Raw genomic sequence first — 22,781 nt, 5'->3', positions numbered from 1 at the left:
AGAAAATTTTCATTTCCTGCACATGAACACTTAATTTGACATTGTTTCATACTTTCTCTTGCGCTTGTCAAGCGCAACACCAGACAAAAATGGTTTCTAAAAGGCTCTTATAAATAAAATAAATTCTTGTAATATATCTAGCACCTAGGGATGGCAAATTAGCTCACTAGTTCGAGCCTCCCGTGGTCCGACCGGCTCGGCTCCGTCGGCTCAAAATTTCAAAAAAAATATTAAAATACCTTCCTTAGGCAGCATGTCAGCTGCCTTCATGAAAAAAAAATTAAGTCGGCTTGAGTCGAGCCTCAATTTTTTAGACAAGCTTTTGCTCGGCTCGAGCCTCGATTTTCGACTCAGCTCGACTTGTTGACACCCTTACTAGCACCTACAATTTGAAAATTCTTGTGGTATTTCAAACCATCAATCCTTGTACACAAAAGTAAACAAGGCCAATTAGTACAAAGATAGCGCATAAAATAGATTATGTTGTATTAGAAAAATGAGGGGTGTCGATCCGGTCCTTCTTTCGACATTACAAAGCATCCTAGCAACACTAACAAGTTTAATAATCAGCTTATAGCAAATCCGTCAAGTACTCTCCACTTATTCATTACTCATTTCTATTTATTTATAATTAAAACTGTTGATCTTGCGAATTGGACCTTCCACGTAGCCAACCAATAGCCACTCCACGTAATCCTCTCTGCGCACAATAACGAACAGTCAGAAGCACACGGTCGGTGGTGGCGGCCGCATACACTCTGACGGTCAAGTCAGCGATCGGTGATCGGAGCAATGCTCGAATTGTGCAGGAGTGTGGAGAAGAATAAATATTTCTTGTATATGGAAGGCTAAGTCTAGTATCAATTTCATTACCTTTGTCTCTTGCCAAACTTTGGGTATTTATAGACAAAGAACACTATTGGATGTGGAACACATGTATGCATCTAACGACGTGAGACGTCTACTCGTAGGCATCAATCAACCGCGTCTAGAGTGGGTAGATTATTAAATTTTCTGAGTTAAGTTGACATAAAGTTGATGTCACATCAACTAGACCCATAGAGATGTCACATCCATAGAGGATCCGAACACAAATCTTTTGAAACTGGCGACTGAGGGATCTATTAAGGGAGCACCTCAGAGTGCCCAAGCGCTTCGGTTTCACGGGGCGCTTTGGTTGTTTTAGTAGATTCAGTTTGTGATAAGTGCGTTATAGTGTAAGTTGGAGTTCGGTCGAGTCGACATCACTTCGAAACCACTTCGTAGGGATATGTGGCACTTCGTAGAGAAGTGGAACTGATGTGCCGAAGTGGTTTGGTGAGGGACGTAACAATGATCCCCCCAAATTTAGGCATGAATATTCATATCATGGGTAGACTTATTTGTCCGATTATGTTAGGAAGGGAAGTTAGCCTTTGCCTCAGGCGTGTGTCATGATGCTGCATGCGGAAGGAGCTCATCTGTAGCCGCTGCATTGTCCCATAGGGACGAGGAATTGGAAGGGCTAATGCTTTGTAAAGCATGGAGACGCAGCCACCGGGGACACCGTATTAGGTGTGTCGAGACTATAAAGCTGGTCGAGGAGCCTATCTGTCACCGATGTGCTGACCCACAGGGTATGACGCGTTGGAAGATGACTAAAGCTTTATAAGCTTGGAGATGCATCGATCGAGGTGATGAACCACAAGGGACACCGCGTCAGGTGCGTCGTGACTATAAAGCTGATCGAGGAGCCTATCTGCACTGATGAGATGACCTACAGAGGACGATCTGTTGGAAGATGGCTAAAACTTTGTAAGTTTAGGAACGCAGTGATCGAGGCGATGACCCACAGGGGACAATGCGTCAAGTACATCGTGACTATAAAGCTGGTCAAGGAGCCTATCTACACTGATGCGCTGACTCACAGGGGACGACGCATTGGGAGATGGCTAAAACTTTGTAAGCTTGAGGACGCAGCGACCAAGGTGATGACTCACAGAGGACACCGCGTCAGGTGCGTCGAAGCACATTAAAAAAGCTAAGGAGTTTGATCTGAAATACCTTATTCTGACGTTAATCGATGTGACAGCTGTCGTGTATTTGCAATGCGTCAGTTGGGTGTGATGTCCATTCCCAGAAAAGGCTGCTGCAGCTAATTATTGTAGACGGGTGTTGTAATTCGAGGTGACGCGTTTAGGGCTCGCGTGGAAGTCATAGTTAGATCTCAGGCTTTGATCAGATTTGACATCTCATTTTAACGATGTAGATTTGAGATGCGATGAACGGCTTGTGGCATTTGAATTGGACGGTCGAGATCATGTGAGGCTCCTTATAAAAGCCCTTGGTGTCGGCGTTGGAGAGTTTTTACTTTTGAAAACTCAAAGAGATCCATTGCTTTCAAAATTTCTTGCAATTTCTGGCGAGTATCCCATAATCTTCAGGTGTTTTCAACGACATTTGTGTCTTCCAGCAACTTTTAGAGGGCTTTTTGAGCTTTGTGGCAGTAGGGCATTACCTTCTTCCCAGTTTCGTAAGTATTTTCCATAGTTTCGTACCTCTCTTCTGAAAAGATGTCTTCTGAAGGTAGTGGATCTTCTAGGGAGGATCTGGAGATAGTGAGGATAGATTACCCAATTCTAGCAACCTCTGCTGAACTCCCTGAGGCAATATTAGGGAGAAGAACATGTGGAGGCGTCTTGACAGCCCTGTGGATACTTCAATCCATTGGGGGGCATCTGACTACCCTTCGAAACTCAAGTCTGCCGACCTCGATAGATTTAGGAAAGAGTATAGAATCCCAGATAGTGTGGGTCTGATTTTATTGGAGTCGGATGAGCGGGCCTGCTACCCTAAGCCGGGATGTGTGGCTATTAGTAAGACCATCCTCAGAGCGAAGAGTGCATAATCGCATAGATAAGCTCAGGGCTTAGGTTACCCATCCACCCTTTCTTTAGGTATGTTCTGAGGTCATATGGCCTAGCTCCAACCCAGTTAAACCCAAACTCTTGGAGCCAAATGGTAGGGTCATGGATGTTATGGAAAGAGGCGTCTTATAGGTTGGAGATGCCCTTCTCCGTCTTCCAAACCTGGTACATTCCCAAGGTCGCAGCAGGGGTGATAAGACAAAGAGATGGTATTACTTAACCTCTTGGGGGGGCCATACTCCATTCGTAGTGGACCTGCCGAGCTCGATAAAAGGACTGGAAGACTTCATGGTACTGGGCTTCCGAACGGTGGAATAAGATGAAGAAAGACCCCCTGACGCCCCTTACAGTCCCAACTAAGTATTCAACATTTAGTGAGTACTAAAACTCTGTATTTAAATCTTTATTTAGTTCAGATTGGCTGCTAACCGTCGTGTTTATGCAAATACTCTTCCTTGGTGCAAGTTATCCATCGAAGACTTCGACACCATTTGCATTGTTTATCAGCTCTCACCGAAAAGAAGGTCATATAACGAGCTTATTAGAAAGCACATTCATTTTGTGATACACGAACTGATGGCCTCCCAATGTGAGTAGCTGGGGTGAATACTTTTATAGTTGATTTCCGAACTCAATATACTTCGGTTTTGATTCTCTCATTCCTTGTTGCAGACGATTTCAACAAGAAGAGGCGAGACTTCAAAACCATCCAAAAGATGATGGCCGAGGTAAGGGCCTTGAAGACCTTCTCCACTGCCTACAAGAAGTAGACGGAGTATTTTATGACAGCAAGTAAGAAGCTCCAGCCACCAACAGAGGAGAAGGATCTAGAGGCATCCCTTCTAAGGAAGGGGAAAGGGTTGTTGGGCTGTCGACGGGGCCCACTGTGGTGATGAGTGGCCTAGCTCTCTGGCAGACTACCATTTCCATCGGAGTGGCGATAAGGAAGAAGGCCGCTCCTTTCTCCAAGGCTGCTATGGCTGCTGTCCCGGCTAGTGCACCACTTTCTGCTCTCCCAACCACAGCAAGAACTGGACAGAGGCATGGAGGGACCACACGATCTCATGTACCGTCGAAGACCTCGTAGCAGTGAACAGTGCCTGCATTGTTCGAGCTCTCAACACTAGCATCTAGCTGGAGGGTCTTGTGTGAAAGACCTCCGAGCTAAAAAGGATGATCTGGCGAAGCGACTGGAGGAGGCTGTACATTATGTAGATGTAGTGTAGGCTGCTGAGGCTAAGGCTGCGAAGGCAAAGAAGAAGAAGTTGGAGGCGGAGGGCCAACAGAGGAGGGTCAATGCTGAAGTAGAAAGGCTGAAAAAGGAGCTGTATGAGGTGGAGTATCAAGTGGCTGCTTTGATGAGGAGAGTTGATCACACCAACGAGCATAACCGTTTGACCATTGAAGCTTTGGAGGCTTCAAATAAAGAAAAGGCCAAGCTGAGGCAGTGAGCAGAGGCCTAGGCTAAAGAGATCGATTCTCTGAAGGCTGAGGTGAAAGCAGTGGGGGAGTCAGCAGTGCAGAACTTCATCGATCACTTCGAGTAGCATCCCCTGTATGACGACTATGTCAACTTCTTGGCCTTTTAGAATGCTTAAACTATGATGAATCGCCTAAGGGTGGTCCACCCAACTTTGGATTGACTGCCCTGGAAATAGAGTTTGATGGACCTACTGGGGGTCAACCAGATAGAGCTGTCGAAGAAGCTGCTGAGGCTCCCCAGGAGGCAGAGGTGGAGGAAGAGCTAGTGGTACAAGTAGATTAGAACAATTGTAACGACTCCGGCTCACTTGTAATACTTTTGATATTAATTAAATGAAATTTTCTTTCCAAGTGTTGAGACTTCTTTCGTTTGTGGTGAATTGTTTGTACTATTATAATTTGATCAATGCTTTAAGAATCAAACATTACCATCAATAACCGGTTGAGGCGCAACATGATTAAGTCATAGAGCATAACAATGAACTGAAGCTTTGTAAATAACTTGAATTCAACAATTATGCACTAAGGCAATTTTAGCGAAGTCAAATAAGATATAACAGCTTGTGGATCATAAGTAGGTCAGATCGAAACATACATTAATTCATTGGTAGTACTTTCTTAAGTGTTCAATGTTCCACTAGTGAGGCAGTACTTTCTCTGCCATATCTTCAATTTCATAAGTTTTGGGTCGGGACTCTTAGATGATACGGTATGAGCCTTCCCAGTTTAGTCCAAACACTCCGGAGCCCATTGGTTTTGACGATGGGAACACCTTCTGAGTACCAGGTCACCTAAACGTAATGTTCGACTTCTGACCCTTGAGTTGTAACAGCGGGACATCTTCCTTTGAGGCGCAACCAGTTTGACTTCAGATGAATCTCTTCTTTCTTCCAGGAGATGGAGTTCGCACATTCTCGCTTCGTCATTGTCGATCTCATCAAAGTTTATACGATGATATGAAGGAACTCCCACCTCGATTGGACCTATGGTCTCGACTCCATAAGTCATGGAAATAGTCGTTTCTCCTATTGCGGTTCAGCTTGTTGTTCGTATGGCTCAGAGTGCATGGAGAAGTTCATCGGCCCATGTTCATTTCGAAGCGTCAAGCTTCCTTTTCAGGTTGTGCTTGATCGTCTTGTTGACTACCTTGACTTACCTATTTGCTTTGGGGTGATGAGGTATTGAGAAGTCCTTCCTTATACTGAGTTCATCACACAAATCTCTTATCTTTTTGTTATTGAACTACCTTCCATTATCAGACACTAAGGAGTGGGGAATGTCGAACTTGCAAATGATGTTCTTCCAGACGAACTATGTGGTGTTCGCCTCGATGATTTTGGCTAGAGATTCAGCCCCGACCCACTTAGTGAAGTAGTCAATGAAACAACAACAAAGGTTACACTCCCTCTTCCTTTTGGGAGAGGGCCAATGAAGTCTATACCCCATTTGGCGAAGGGCCATAGGCTGGTGACTACGGAGAGTTCCTGAGAAGGCTGTCTCTGAACATTGACAAACCGTTGGCACTTGTCATATTTTGAACAAATTGACAGGAATTCTTTTTCAGGGTCGGCCAGAAATAGCCTTGTCGAAGTACCTTGTGTGCCAAGGTTGCTCCACCGGAGTGGTTACCATAAACTCTCTCATGAATTTCTCTTAGAATGTACATGGTCTCCTCTCCTCCAACACACCAAGGTAGGGGTGATAAGAAGCCTCTTTTATACAACACATCATCTTGAAGTATGAAGTGAGCAGCCCTTCTTCTCAACTTCTTTGCTTTCTTCTTTGAGGATGGTAGCGATCGATCTTTGAGATAGACTATAATGGGTTGCATCCAGGGTGGTGTACCTTCAATCCACATTACTTCTTCACCTCTGAAGATGGAGGGCTTCGGGAGGCATTCGATTGGAATGATTCTCAACAGCTCCGTGTTGGGGGCTCTACTGGGTCTATCATTGCCTCCATTTCTGGGGCTTTGGCGAACTCAGCAACAAAATCTGTGAGGCCCTGGCCCTTGATGGTACTTCAGGGTTTAAATAGTAGGTCGAATTCACTGAGCTCATTGCCCATTTTAGCAGTCGCCCCGAAGCGTCTATTTTCTGTAGCACTTGTTACAGTGGAAAGTTAGTGAGGTCTTCAATTGAATGAGCTTGAAAGTATGGCCTCAGCTTCCTTGACACAATAATAAGGGAGAGTGCAAGCTTTTCTATGTTTGGATAGCGAGTCTCTGCTGGCAGCAGGGCTTTGCTGATGTAGTACACTGGCAGCTGGCGTGCCTCTTCTTCCCTGACGAGCACTGCGCTGACTGCTTCATCCGAAACTGTCAGATAAAGCAGGAGTGTCTCACGTGGTTTAGGTTTAGACAATGTGGGTGCTTCTCCCAAGTGCTTCTTCAGCATTTGGAAGGCTGCCTTGCATTCTTCGGTCCATTGGAACTTCTTCCCCTGCTTCAGAATCTTGAAGAAGGATAGGCTCTTATCAGTGGCTTTGGAAATGAAGCGACTGAGTGCAGCAATCCTTCGGTTAAAGCTTTGCACCTATTTTGGCTTCTAGGGTGACTTTATCTCAAACAAGGCCTTTATCTTCTTGGGGTTTGCCTCAATCCCTCTTTGATTCACAATGTATCCCAAATATTGACCCGACGCTACCCCAAAGGTGCACTTCAGTAGGTTCAACTTCATTTTGTACTTTCTCAAAATTTGAAAAATGTTGTGGAGATAACTTACATGATCCTTTGTGCGGAGGCTTTTGACCAGCATATCATTAACGTAGACTTCTATGGTCTTGCCAATGAGGTTGGCAAACATCATGTTGACCAACTTCTGATATGTGGCACCTGCGTTCTTTAGTCCGAAGGGCATTACTTTGTAGCAGTACAATCCTCTGTCTGTGATGAATGACGTAGCCTCTTCATCAGGTCGAAACATGGGTATTTGGTTATACCATGAGTAAGCGTTTATGAAGCTCAGGAGTTCGTGTCCAATGGTGGAGTCCACAAGTTGGTCTATCCTTGGGAGGAAGAAATTGTCCTTTAGGCAAGCTTTGTTCAAGTTGGTGAAGTTAACACACACCCTCCACTTCCCGCTGAATTTCTTTACGAGCACTAGGTTGGATATCCACTTCAAATAAATGACTTTTCTAATAAAGTCATTGCGATTTAGCTTGTCGACTTCCTCCTTGAGCGCTTCATATATTTCTGGATTGAGGGCTAGTCTCTTTTGCCGATGTGGTGTGCAGGTGAGGTTGATATTCAAGTTGTGGCAGCTGACACTTGGGTCTATTCCCACCATATCTTCGTGCTTCCATGCGAAGACATCCAAATTCCTTTTTCAAGAAGTTTATCAGTTCTTCTTTCATCTCAGGGGGCAAGGCTTTCCCTATTCGCAAGACTTGAGTGGCGTCTTGAGAGTTGGTAGGGAAAGTTTTGAGTTCTTCCATAGGAGTTGCATTTGGTTTTGACTCAATGATCTGAGGATCTAATTCATCAAAAGGGTGCCCTTCTTCAGGGATCTCAATCATGTCGACGTCTTTCCTCTATTCGGGGGTCTGCCCTTGTTCAGGGTTTTCAAGCATCTCTACATCCGTGTTGACTTCATTTGTTGCATCGGTTATTATCACATTCACAGTACGGGGCTCAAATTTTTGTAGGGAGTTGAGGTAACATGATTTCGAGCCCATCTGGTCACCTCGAACCGTCATGATCCCATGCTCAGTTGGAACCTTCATATATAAGTGGTGAATGGAGGTCACAGCCCAAAGGTCCTTTAGTGCGGGCCGGTCCAGTACCCCGTGGTAAGCTGACCTGTGATCCACCACTAAGAATTCCATAAAGTAATGAGCCACTAGGGATGCTGATCCCATCTCGACAAATAAAGTGATTCACTCTCATGGAATGATACTATCACCAGTGAATCCGAATATTAGGTCGGCCATGGGAACCAAGCCATGCTCAATTTGCATCTTGTCAAAGGTCGATCCGAAGAGTATATTCACCGAGCTTCCATTGTCAACAGGCATGCACTTGAGTCCGTTCCGAGCCACAATGGCTCTTACTACCAACGCATCGCAGTGGGGGTGATGAACACCTTGCAAATCTTCTTGAAAGAAGGTGATTCAAGAAGGTGATTGGAGCAATTCAGTTGGTTTGGGACTGGTTGACAATGTACGTAATCATTGGTGGGTCTTTTGCTTCCCTTGTATAGTTCCTCTGTGCGTTTCTGGTATTGCCTCCGATGTGAGTCCTCTAATGATTGTATCAATTTCCCGGATAGTATCGTCCCGATAGCTGGGGACTAACTCATTTGCCAAGATTCTCCTCGAGATCTATCCCTTGTTTCCCTCCTTCGAGGTGATTGATCCAGTTGTCGCCTCGACTCCCTGTTGGGAGAAGCGGACCTATGGAGGTGTCCATGATAATTATTCCTCCTAGATGATCGTGAGTTGCTTCAATTTGAGGATCGGGGCGTGTCCCTGCATTCGCTAATGTCATGGCCATAGAGTTGGTAGAATGTACAGAACTTTGCCCCTTTCAGGGGCTATTTGGCTGCTTTTTCTTCTTGCCTCGATTGTTTGTTCCTCTAGATAACCCCGCTTCGATCGAGGCATTTTCATATGCTAGTACCGACACTGCATTTAGGGTGGTTGAAGCTAATGCCCATCCGGATGTGGGGGCTACAGTGTGACTCGCCTGGGTCCATTGCTGGGTGATGAGGTGTGCTGCTGGTCCTTGACCTATCTGCCTCTGATGCGGAGAAAGTCCCAAAACTGCACGGTTCCGGTGGTCAATCATCTCATCATTGACATTTTCTACTCTCATCATCTCAACTAGTTCGTCATAAGTGCCTGGATTCTTGCTTCGCATGTCTCTCCAGAATAATGTGTTCATGTTGAGACCTCCTTTCAGGGCTGAGAGGGCCTCTCTATCCATGACTTGTTCATACTATGTGATTTTATCGGTGAATCTGGTGAGATAGCTTTCCAACGTCTCGTCAGGAGCTTGCCTCATATCTTGTAGGCGTTGCACTGGGGTTTCCCCTTCCCTTCGTGAGAGATATTAGTTCAAAAATGCTTTCTTCAGATCTGGCCAACTTCTAATGCTTAGAGGTGGTAGCCTGCTATACCACACCTCGGCAGCTCTGGTAAGGGTTAGATGGAAGGCCTTGCATTTTAGTGCTAGTGAGGCTCCTCTGAAGCTCATTTGCGTCATGTACTTTGTGAGGTGTTTCTATGGGTCCTCATTTCCCACATACTTAGGGATTTTAGGGGCATGAAGTTTGCAGGCATTGGGAAGCTTTGGATTTCTCTAGAGAATGGAAAGTTGTCATCGTCGTCATCAATTTCGTAAGAGCAACATGGCCCTTCAGAGTCTTCCCCCTCTGACGCATTTTGGGGAGGTTGAGATGCCCCTCCCTGACTGCCCAAGTCCATTAGGTTCCTTCTCTCCCACGTATTTTTAGGCAGAGGGGGGTGCTTGTTGTTCCTCTTGCTCCTGCACATGCTGGGCTAACCTCTGTATGTAGTAGACCCTATTGCTAGGATTTCGCTCTATCCGGTCAAAGACATTAACTGACCTCTGAGGATCGTATTCTAGTGGGAAGTTTACTCCCAGCTGTGGTTCTACCACGTGAGTGCCTTGGGTATAGGAAGTGACATCCACTCCCATTTTCCTCTCAATGGGGTGTTCTCTGTGGTGGCTTGAATGACCTCGGGCATGAGATGCCGGGTTTTGTCCTTGAGTTGGTACAACCCTTGTGGCATTGGAAACCCCTGGGCTCGCATGAAGAACTCGCGCATTGCTATATTCTGAGCGGCAATGTCTCTCATGCCTGCGGCTATTTGAGCCATTCCTTCAATTAGTGCTGTTGTTCTATCGCCCCGGCGACGCTGCTGATGGGGTCTCCGGTGCGTGACGTTTATCCGGAGCACCTTTTCTTCAAAGGCGCCCCTGAGTTCGAGATTTGCATCGTCATTGCTGTAACTCATTTTCTTCTCTTTTTCAAGGGTGTTAGGAAGTTTGGGAATTTAGGTCGACTTGATCCTTTTTCAAGAACGTCCCTTTTTCAGGGTAAGTCGATGGTGCTCTGATGGCTTTTTTGATCGTAAATGGGGAACTCTTGGACAAAATTATTGCCATAGACAGCGTCAATCTGTTGACATCGTGAATTGGACCTTGCACGTGGCCAACCGATAGCCACTCCACATAATCCACCCTGCACACAATAACGAATGGTCAGAAGCATAAGACTGGAACCAACGGGGATGGTGGAGGCTACATGCACTCCGACGATCAAGTCAGCGATCGATGATCGAAACAGTGCTCGAATCATGCAAGAGTGGGAAGAAGAATAAATATTTCTTGTGTATGGAGGGCTAAGTCTAGTTTCAATTTCATTATTTTTGTCTCTTGTCAAACCTTGGGTATTTATAGACGAGGAACACCGTTGGATGTTGAACACGGTTATGCATTTGATGGTGTGAGACGTTTGCTCGTAGGCGTCAATCAGCCACGTCTAAAGTGGGCGGGTTATTAATTCTCCTGAGTTAAGTTGACATAAAGTTGATGTCACATCAACTAGACTCATGGAGATGTCACATCCATAGAGGATCATGACACAGATCTTCTGAAACTGGTGACGGAGGGATCTATTAAGGGAGAACCTCGGAGTGCCCAATCGCTTCGGTTCCAGGGGACGCTTCGATTACTTCAGTAGGTTCAGTTTGTGACGTATGTGCATTGTAGTGTAAGTTGGAGTTCGGTCGAGGTCGACATTGCTTCAGAACTGCTTCGTAGGGACATGTGGCACTTCGTAGAGCAGTGAACTGACATGCCAAAGTGATTTGGTGAAGGACGTAACAAAAATATTTAATAAATACTTCCCAAAAATGCTTTTGATGTCCGAAGAGTCAATATTTATCAAAATATTTCAAAACACGCCAAACTAATAGGCTTCCGACTAATATCTTTTTACAAGAATCAATTACCAATCTTTCACCATACATGAGGTTAGGTGACAAATATATAAGTATTCTCTGGGCTATTTAAATATTATATTGATTTATGAAAAACTAAATACAAGGATTTATTTAGTAGGCCACAAATAGTTTGAAGTAGGTAATATATAGGTTGTTATCAAAATATCTTTCTAAATAGTTTGAAGTATATCGCCTTTTATGTTGATACTATTTATTGGTGTATATTTCAGACACCAATGGAGCCTAAGGGACCGTAGGGACCCAGGACCCATGTTTTCTGACTTTTTATTTAGTGCATATTTAGTTTTAATTTCTCATCTCAAAAAATCAATTTTTTGATCTTTACTTTCTTAAGTCAGTCGTCGTTTTTCGCTTCGTCTTTCACAGGTGAGAAACACTTTTCTCTCTAACAGTCCAAAAATCAATTTTCATAATCACTATCGAACAATCCCTTAATTTGAAGAAATAATAGTATTATAGGTATCAAAATTTAGTTTAATAATGTTGCTGTAGTATAATTGTTTAGAATCCCAAATTTAGTAACGTTGTTGACTTGTTGCAATATGTTGGTAAGTACACCAAAAATTTAGGGGCGCTTTGTTTGTCCATTTTTATTTTCATTTTGTAAAACATTCAGATCATATTTTGTTTTATATTTTTTAACATGCATTTTTTAAAATAAAATAAAATATATAATTCAAAATTCAAAATATACTTTTGACGTGTTGAATATGTTCAGTGAAAACACTTAAAACACGAAATATAAAAGTAATCAAATTCCTCCTTTCTTGATTTTGTAGATGTAAATTAATGGAAAACTCTAATGATAGTCTTGTCAAAGTCTCCATATGGAGAATATAATTGCAAACTGCGGTTGATGAGTGCATATCACTAATGCTTTTGACACCATTTAATCTTGATATTTAGTTTATTTCTACGAGGCTATTTCACTAATTTAATTCCATATCTTTATGCGAGTCAACTTTAGTTAAAGGATATATTGATTCTAAGAATTCATATATGAACGTAATAATCAGTATAAGTATCTCTACACGTTTTACCAATTTATCGAATTTTACTATATGGTCTAAATCTCAAACTCATCTCTTAATTCGTAAAAGATACGCAAAATTATCAAATTAGTGATCAGATAATTTAATGCATTAAACTCATAGCAAAATCAATACATTTAGAATAAAAGAACAAGAATCTTGAATAAAAAAACTAAAGAGTCCTAAGTAGATTATACTATTGGCCATATATAAGGTTTAACTACTTATGATGGATGAAAAAAACAAATAACGGTAATGGAGTACATTACCGTGTTTTGAATTTTTGATGTAGAGAAATTGATAAATCTTGTACCAAGTTCTTCTTTTCGTTCCCAATCTTGATTTCAACCTCTTGACTTATTTTTTTCTCATCTTGAATTTGCTCTAATTCTCTAGTAGTGTTCTCCTTCTCTCAATATGTGAAATCCCTTTTAGAAGTCCTCAATTCTTATATTTATACTCCCTTTATGTCCTCCCCAAATGTGTAGTCTTCATAGATTTTTTACGAACCAAAACGAAGTAACTCTATAAAAACGTGATGAAAAACAGTGTAGTGCCTGGGCGTTATGAGTGCAGCGCCCAAGCGCTGCCTTTATATTCAAAAACTATTGCTTTCTTCAAATTGTAACTCTTGGACGCTAACTTTCTGTTCCAATTTATTTGAAATTGGTTTCTTTGTCCACTTTAGTATCCCTTTTTACACTGTCTAATATTCAAAAGCAACACTAACAAATACATAAAAAATGTTCTATACTCATAAGATCTAACAACTAATGAAATTAAAATTATGTAAAACTCGTGAGTAAAAACATGCTCGCCAGTTAACAAATGATTGGGTAAACATAAAAGTTAGTTATAATTTCTTTATAATGTAAAATGTAGTGGGCTCAGGAATTGTATGGATAATAAGTAATATTGTTCAAATTAAAGTTTGATTTTAACTGAAAATTACATGTTACTGATGAGTTTAGCCAAACATGCATTTACTTTATCAAGACCATCCCTTTTACCTTTTTCCAGTAAAAAAAAAGTGTTAATACAAAAATTCCCATAAAAGTAATATTTTAACAAGCACGTGGGTGTCGAGCGTTTGACGTAGGTAGTTGGGGGTTCTCTCTCTCTCTCTCTCTCTCTCTCATCGTCGCCTAAAACTTAACGACTTCAAACAGCAACCCGCCTCGCTTCCTCCGTCCTCAAACTCTATACATTTTGGATTCATTTACACTTCCCTGACCCAAAATCCACCGCCGTTCCATACAATTCCAGCCACTTGCTCACGGAGAAGCTCCGACTTTGCAATAATGTCTCAATCCTTCAATCTCTACATTTCCACCTCATACTCTCCCAAACACCTCAACCAATCCTTATCCAAAAAGTTAGGTTTTAACTGGAACCGAATTGAACCACACAAAACCACTCAAAAAGCCGCTTTCACTATCAAAGCTTCGGTTTCGGATTCTATTCCGTCTGTTCTAACCTCGGATAATGGTGCAGGCGGGGTGCTATCCTCTAGGCCGCAGAATTATGCTTCTTATGCTGCGCCGGCAGTGGCTGATCCGAGCACAATTGAGGTTGATGCGGTGACAGAGGCGGAATTGAAGGAGAATGGGTTTCGGAGCACGAGGAGGACAAAATTGATCTGCACTATCGGTCCGGTAACGTGCGGAGCGGAGCATCTGGAGGCACTGGCAGTGGGCGGAATGAATGTGGCGAGGATTAATATGTGCCATGGCACGCGTGAGTGGCACCGGGAATTAATTCAGCGTGTCAGGAGACTGAATGAGGAAAAGGGTTATGCAGTGGCCATCATGATGGACACTGAGGGGAGCGAGATTCACATGGGGGATCTTGGAGGTGCCTCCTCCGCCAAGGCTGAGGTACATTACAAATTCAATGGAGTGTTTATTTTGTACTTTTAATAAAATAAATTTGGTAATTTTGATCGCGTAGTGTGATAGTAAGTAATTTTGATCTTTTTACTGACTCCACGAAGCTGAGGCATGTTTATAAGTAGTTTTGTATTTTCTTGGCCAAATTATTTAGTTTTTGTGCTATTTAGCCTACTAGGGTTATAATATCAATCTAGATGATGCTAATGTGGCATTAAATGATAACTACAATTAAATGAGTCATTTAATTCCACATTTCATTTAGCTTATTACCTAACATCAGCTCGACTGGTATTATAATCTCAGTGGGGCTAAGTAGCATTACTCCTAATTATATGTTTCTAAATCTATGCTTTGAAAGTCTAGTCAAAGAAATTGTGAGGCTACAAATAAAAGAGGTTTTTGGTTGGAATTTGTTAAACCTCGCAAGGAAGCCCATGGATTCAACCAACCATCAACGAAACATAAAATAGCACACAAGGAGAGCAAAGAGATGAAAGGCTCACATAAGGATCTCAAATCGTTCGTAATTACAGGCTGTTAATGAGGAGCACATGGGCAAATAAATGAAGTGTGACTCTTAACTAAATTAGTTAAGAACCAACCAATAAGAAGTCACCATCTGTATTACGTAGAAATGACCAAACTACCTTACCACTTGGAGAAAAATCTATAAATAATCCCCTATTTGAAAGAAGAAAACATGTCATCAAATATCTCCTTCTGAATAATTATTTCCCCTCTTGTTCTAGTTGAAGCTCATGGATCGAAGTTGAGATAAAATTTCATTTTTTTTAACTCAAATGAACGACTTAATTGATCTCACAATATATAACTCATACAATGGAGCAATTCTCTTTCAGAACTCTCTTATACAAACATAGAATTTTCTTTACTACCCGATAATTCAAAATACATATCAATACATATATTTATAGAGAAACTAAGAAGAGTTCAGAATGATCAAGTAACTTTGTTCCACATCCTTTAATGGACGAAAGAATTCAAAATGATTAACTTTGTTCCACCTCCTTTATTGAAAAAGAGCTCAAAATGATCAAGTAACTCCAATAGTAGCTCTTGGCCAATAACGAGCTTTTTCTTAACCATATAAAGTTCTTCTATCCAATAAAAACTTTTGCTTAACCAAGTTACATTTTAACCAAGTCACATTTTAACCAAGTCATGTGTTTAGCATCTTGATGATTCTGGTGCTTCTTTTTATTTCTAGAATTTCCTTGGTCAAGTTGACACTACTTTCAACATCTCCCTTAAACTTGACCATCCCAAGCAAAAATTTCTATCTAGTAAACACACCATGCTTAAGTAGCTTGGTAAAAATCTTTGCTGCTTAAAAATTTGTCTTGCATGGTAATAGCAATACTTTTTTCATCTTTATGTGCTCTCAGATGAAATAAAAATGTGTCTATCTATATGTTTGCTTTGTTCATGATGGATTGGATTCTTTGTAAATACTATTGCTGACCAATTATCAATATAAATCTCAGAGGGATTTTCTTAAGAAAGTCCTAAATTTGTCAATGTATTTTGCAACCAGATAGCATGACACATTTGAATTTGCAGCAACATACTCATCTTCATAATTGGATAAGGTGACAATAGGTTGCTTCTTGGATGAACATGTAAATGATTTTTCCTCAACGAAAAATACGAACATATTTGTACATTTCCTTTCATCGATGTCTCTTCCCCAATCACTATTTGAATGATAAGTTTAAAATCATCAGTGGATGCATAAAGTAACCCCTCATTGATTGTACCTTTCAGATAGCGGAGTATCCTTTTTCGCTACATTAAAATGGGACTGATCTCGTATCTCCATTTAATTGCTGATCAATCTTACGCCATCTAGTATATCCAGTCTGGTGTATGTTAGATATTTAGGGCTTCCAAACACCCTTTTGAAATATGTGGGATTGACATCACCACCTTCATCTTTGCATAGTTTCAATCCGCTTTCAATTGGAGCAATAACCGGATTACGCTTCTTCATTCTAAATTTCTTTGAAACATTTGCTACTTAGGCACTTTGAGAATTAAAAATTGCATCTTGTTGCTTAACATTTATCTTGAGAAAGTGTGTCATCAATCCAATATCAGTCATCTCAAATTTTTTTTTTTACCATACTCTATTTAAAAGCTTCAAACATGGATGGATTATTGCTGGGGAGCTTGCTTAGTCCATAAAGTTGAAAGAAATGGAGCTATTACTATCAAGACAAATGATCAAGCAGCAAATATTTTTACCAAACCAGTTTAGCATGATGTGTTTACTATACAGACATTTATAGTTTGGATGATCAAGTTTAGGGAATGTTGAAAATAATGTAAACTTGATCAAGAAAATCCTAGAAATAAAAGAAGCTCTAGAATTATAAAGATGTTGAACATATGACTTGATCAAAATGCAACTTGGTTAACCAAAAGTTTTTATTAGATAGAAGAATTTTACACAGTTAAGGAAAAGCTCATTATTGGCCAAGAGCTATTAAAGGAGTTACTTGATCATTTTGGGCTCTCCTTCTATTAAAGGAAGTGGAACAAAATTACTTAATCATTTTGAATTCTTCTTCAATTAAAGGAGGTGAAACAAATTTACTTGATCATTTTGAACTCTTATTAGATAAGCATGGCTCGCACAATGATCTCAAATCGTTCTCCAACTACAAGCTGTCAATAAGGAGCAAATGGGCAAATAAATAAAGCGTAACTCTTAATTAAATCAGTTAAGAAGCAGTCAATAAGAAGTCACCACCTTTCATTAGACAGAAATGACCAAACTACCCCAACGTTTGGAGGAAAATCTATAAATACCCCAATTTGAAGAAGGCATGCAATACAAACATCTTTCAGATAGCTATTTTACCTTTTGCTCTAGTTGAAGCGTCTAGATTACTGAATGTAAGAGGTGAAACTCATAGTTAGGTGAGAGGATTTGTTGATTGTATTTACATTTGATCTTCACAATTGTAAATATTTTACAATAAAATCGGTTGATCCAATTTTTACCGTCACGAGTATTTAGTGAGGGGACATTATTTGTAATGATGAAAAGGAAGTAAAGTAATATGGCATACCTCGACAGTTGAGGCATCTGATACTCATACGAGCTTTAATGCAAGAATACAATATTTTTTATGTGGGAGCTTGGGGTAGATGAGTAAGCTCCGTAAGAATCAAGAATATCAAACATATTTTTAGACAGAGAAAATAGTAAGAAGATGGTAGTGCTTTATATCTCTGATTAGAATTTTGTTTTGAATTTTTTTCCCCATCAGTTAAATTTTTTTGGTTTAGTCACTTTAAGATAATAACATTAACTAAGTAATGAATTTTGAAGAAAACAAAAATTACTTGCAACTTTTGAGTTCAAAAGCTGAATATACATAGAACATAGCTTCAAAAGCTCTCGAGTTTGATAAGAAAAGTCAAACATGCAATTTTAAGGTGATAATAACATCAATTAGATTTTCAGTTTAGTTACTTTAAGGTATAACATCAACTAAATAATGAATTTGAAAGAAAATAAAAATTATTTGCAACTTTCGTGGTTCAAAAGTTGAATGCATATAGAACATAGCATCGGAAGCTCTTGAGTTTGATAAGAAGAGTTAAACATGCAATTTGAAGTGCAATAAAGAGAATGAAGTTAATGCCAATTATTCAGCATGAATCATATCAATTATGGTCTTGTCAGATAGTAATAAATTTTAGCCTTCTTGTTTGAGCCCCATTATTTGATAAAAATATATTTTGAAATAGTAGATTTTTGAAAAATGTATAGTTGAAAAGTAGGAAAAAGTTTTAAGTTTGCGTGTAATATTATTTTATTAAGAAAATATGTAGTTGAACATGAGTTTGGAGAAAAATATATTATTGGAAAATGGGGTTCAAGCAAGGGTCTAGTGTATTATCTGATTGGATTTTTAATTTTATTTAGTATATATTACCTTTTGTACTTATTCAATTTATGTCTCTCTTATTCTTCCCCTTCATTTGAATTCATGTGAACTCCCTTGTGTCATATTCACAAAGTTCTGTGAATTTTTTATAAGTTCCGAGGTAAATTGAACGTCTCTAAGCCGCACTTTCCTTCAAAATGTCGGTGTTCGAAAGTGTTCCTTTAGTTTTGCTACAATTACTAATATATTTTCTTGAGACTTACCAAAAAACTCCGTTTTCTTCAGAAAACATGATGTGTGGATTTCATATTAGAAAAGCAAGAATGAAAATCTTTTGCATTGCAACATATAAGTTCATATATGCAATTTTCTGCTGAATCTGAAGTTCAATTTAATCAATTAGTTTCCTTGTGCAGGATGGGGAAGTATGGACTTTCAGTGTTCGAGCATTTGATTCCCCTCTCCCGAAACACACTATTAACGTGAACTATGAGGGATTTGCTGAAGGTTTGAAGCATATATTTTAAATACGCGCATATATGTTTGTTACCATTCTCGAGGACATCATTGTTTCCTGCTTGTTTATCATGCATAAAATTAGTACATGTGATCTTAACTAAGTTTTGGTTGAACTCCCGCATGACAGATGTGGAAGTGGGTGATGAACTTTTAGTAGATGGTGGAATGGTGAGGTTTCAAGTGATTGAGAAAATAGGTCCAGATGTCAAGTGTTGTTGCACAGATCCCGGACTTCTGTTACCTCGAGCTAACCTTACCTTTTGGCGTGATGGGAGCTTAGTACGGGAGCGTAATGCAATGCTTCCAACAATATCTTCGAAGGTTGTTACTTCTTCTCCATCAGTGCATTCTTTGACAAATGATGTCCCTTAGCTCAATTTTGATTTTATATGCTGCAATTTTTCTGCATAAGAAGATTTGTTCATAGAAAATTTTGATCCTTCACTACATTTTCTGTATCATTCTGTAGCAAATGGATGAAACCAGTGTAAGAGAGACCTCAGAGGCTGAGACTGTATAGACGAGATGTTTTCCTTTAGGTGCCAGTATATCCAAAAGTCCAATTAATTCTAATATGCTGACATGAACAGATGCTTGATGTTCTCTAATGTTGAGTTTGTTGTGTGCACAGTTTATTATGAGGTAAATTATGCTAAGCAAAACTATACTGATGATTCATTTATGTTCAATCATACTTGTGTAACATCGCAGTGTTGTCCCACATCGACCAACCTTATGAGTTGAGGGATGGGTTTGTCAATTATTTTGGTTAATCATTCTGCTTGGAGTAGAATAAAGGGAGTAAAAAGTCAAATCTTGTACCTACTAGTGGTATCAGCCCCACTGGCCTTGGACTTCTATTTTCGTTGTATTACGTTCACCTTGTAGTTTACAACCTTTTGGTTAGAGTATAATCACTAGTAGAGATCATTTATTACTCACTCGATGCCATATGCAGAAGTTTTATCAAAGAGTTCACATAACATATGTATGTTTTCCATTTTTTGACACACATTTATTTATGCAACTGAAATGCTCTCTATAGGAGGAGTTTTGGCGAAAGAGTTCACATGAGAAACTTGTATTTTCCTTTTTTTTTTTCTTGCTTACTCTTGCAGTCTCTCTTTATTTACATTACCTCTTAAAATGACCAACAAAGGACAAGTGTCACTTGTCTTAGACTCTCAGCTTGTAATGATAAATCTCCTGAAGTTGTATCTCCGTAATATCTGATTAAAGCCTATAGACTTTCTAAAAGTTATGCACACACCCTTCTATTTTTGGTCCTGAGGCAAGTTGGTTCAGCCAATGTTGATAAGATGAACAGGACTGTACATGTGTCTTCTTATATGATTGACTGTGATATCCAACAGTGAGAATCCTAGGTAGAAAGTTAATGGGAAACTTGCTAGGAACTGAGCTAAGATCCTTATAAAGTTATATTGGTACATTTTAGGCATGTTAATTAATTAATGACTTGTTTCGTATCACATGATTAAATGACCATTTACAAGTCTTTTGATGTAATGGAGTTCTCCGTAATTTCTTACGTGGCTTTTGACAATTTTGTAAGCATTTTGTCTCAAACTAAGTTACCAGGACAGAAGGAACTTATTTGGATTACACATTATGGATGTTTTCATCACCATGCTATTTGTTCACCTTAGGATGGTCAAGACATGATTGTAAAGAGTGAGGACATTGTGCAACAAACGATGCTAAGTATGGCTATCTGATGTATTCATAATTGGGCTAGTATGACAAAATCCGCAAAAGCAAGAGAACCCTAAGGTTTGAATCATTTATCATAATGTTTGTCTAGAGGGCTTTGAGATTTGCAGAACATTAATTAGACCTAAATTGACTGGCTCGAAAAAAGTTGAGGCCCTCGACCTGTTTCATCCTCCCATTCCCCAGTTTAAAGGTTACATAGTTTTGTATTATGAACAGCACGCTAGAACTAGAAGGGAGATAACTCATGTAACATTTAACTATTTTGCAAGTTCTCTTAAAACTCTGTAGTTGATTCCGTAAATTAATGAACAAACTTTTATGAGACCTTTTCATTCATTATAATTTGTTAATATTACCTCTTGATATTTCCATGCTTAAGTTAATACCGCCTGCACTCCAATTTCTTGGAGTGAATGTGTGGTGCAGGCAGTTTCACAAATTATCACCAGAAAAATATGTAATACTTCTTAGTGTAAAAGTTGTAGATGGATCATTTTCTCATCGGAGTAGTTTATTAGTTATTGGAGAGCGGGTATCTCTTGTGGCGAATGTGTAGGTGCAATTTAAGGGTTGGCTACTTGAAGCTACTAATTCCTTGCATATTTGGATAGTTCTACAAGTAGGACTTACTAAGAGCGAGTTTAGGAAGAAGCTGCGCTTGTTTTTTATGGGACTCTATTAGCTCATCATCCAGCATCTACTCATTTTAATGCGGCAAAAGTGTTTTTGAAATGTTTTCACAGGATTATCAGTGGGGTACTACTTATCGCCTTCTGATTACCATGCTTTGGTGCTGTAGTATATGGGCACCCCAGTTTTTCTAATTCCACCTGCATGATCCTCTCAATTGATTTTTAGGATTTTAGTATAGTTGCTACAATTTGGACAAATAGCCCGATGAGTTGATCCGTGTTATTTGTCTAGAAAAAGTCACATGCAGCTTAATTTTTGTTGCTATTGCAGAAAGACCTGAAAGCCTTACCTTGAAATGTCTGGACTTGGCTAGTGAATTTGTTGAACATCCCAGTGTTCGATTTTGTTCTGGTGCATGTTGTTTCTTTATTCATATCACTCAATGAACATGTTTGTGTGTTTATGTCGTACTCTCTCGACCAGAAATCATGTACATATGAAGTTATATAATTAGTCTCATCTCAAGCATTTTTCTTTAGGATTGGTTGGACATTGATTTTGGGATTGCAGAGGGTGTTGATTTTATTGCTATATCATTTGTCAAGTCTGCTGAAGTTATAAAGCACCTTAAGAGCTACATTAAGGCACGAGCTCGTGATGGGTAAGTTACATGGAACTTTTTTTACAATAGTATTGTTTATTGTGAAGGTGAAGTCAAGTACCTCGGTCCAAACTGTTGGCATTGCCCCTGAATCTGCTTGTTCCCCTTTTGGTGCTTTATATTATAGTATATTTCATTACACTTTGGATAGGGTTTGTTCTTAGATGTCACTTATTGCATTATACATTGCTCATCCCTTGTCACGAGCAACATAATATAACCTTTCTTCTTATGAAAGTGCCATCAAGATGGAACTGTGCCGTTATCCCCCCAAATGACGTTCATCAGAATCAGAAATAGTTGAAAACTTGAGTTGCATTCATTTTCACTGGGAACTTCATCCACGTGCTTCCGAATTTAAAAGTTTGCAAACTTTTCTTTGATCTATGTTAGAAAATTATATTTAAATGTGGCTAAAAATAAGGTGTGATGCAGTGACATATCTGTGATTGCAAAAATAGAAAGTATTGATTCATTGAAGAACTTGGAGGAGATCATTCGAGCATCTGATGGTGCTATGGTGGCAAGAGGAGATCTGGGTGCTCAGATCCCATTGGAACAGGTTCCATCAGAACAACAGAGAATAGTCCAAATCTGCAGGCAATTAAATAAGCCTGTAATTGTTGCCAGTCAGTTCCTTGAATCTATGATTGAATACCCTACACCTACTAGAGCTGAAGTTGCCGATGTTTCTGAAGCAGTGCGCCAGCAGTCTGACGCTTTAATGCTTTCTGGTGAGTCTGCCATGGGCCAGTACCCTGATAAGGCATTGACTGTTTTAAGAAGTGTTAGTCTGAGAATCGAGAAATGGTGGAGAGAGGAGAAACGTAATGAAGCTACGGAACTCCCAGGCATAGCATTGTCTTTTTCAGACAGCATTTCAGAAGAGATTTGCAACTCTGCTGCTAAGCTGGGTAATAAGAATTTGTCTTCAGATTTCTTATGATTAGTAAATCAAAGTAAATATTTTTCTCTATTTTCTGCCAAAAACTTTTATCCCTTGCGGGTCCTGA

At 39.9% G+C, this 22,781-nt stretch overlaps 1 protein-coding gene across 1 annotated transcript; it reads left to right on the top strand.

Moving 5' to 3' along the window:
- Positions 1-13,522: 13,522 nt before the first annotated feature.
- Positions 13,523-22,729, top strand: LOC111371820 (pyruvate kinase isozyme A, chloroplastic-like). The gene is made up of 5 exons (XM_022993995.1): positions 13,523-14,286; positions 18,638-18,728; positions 18,868-19,061; positions 21,647-21,768; positions 22,204-22,729. Exons 1-5 carry the CDS (start codon positions 13,711-13,713, stop codon positions 22,712-22,714), a joined length of 1,494 nt encoding a protein of 497 aa, XP_022849763.1. The 5' UTR covers positions 13,523-13,710; the 3' UTR covers positions 22,715-22,729.
- Positions 22,730-22,781: the final 52 nt, after the last annotated feature.

The sequence above is a fragment of the Olea europaea genome, chromosome 22 (assembly GCF_002742605.1).
Source record: "Olea europaea var. sylvestris chromosome 22, O_europaea_v1, whole genome shotgun sequence".
Classification (NCBI taxonomy): Eukaryota; Viridiplantae; Streptophyta; class Magnoliopsida; order Lamiales; family Oleaceae; genus Olea; species Olea europaea.
The sequence above is the reverse complement of the archived record's forward strand: the minus strand, read 5'-3'. Positions and strand labels throughout refer to the sequence as shown.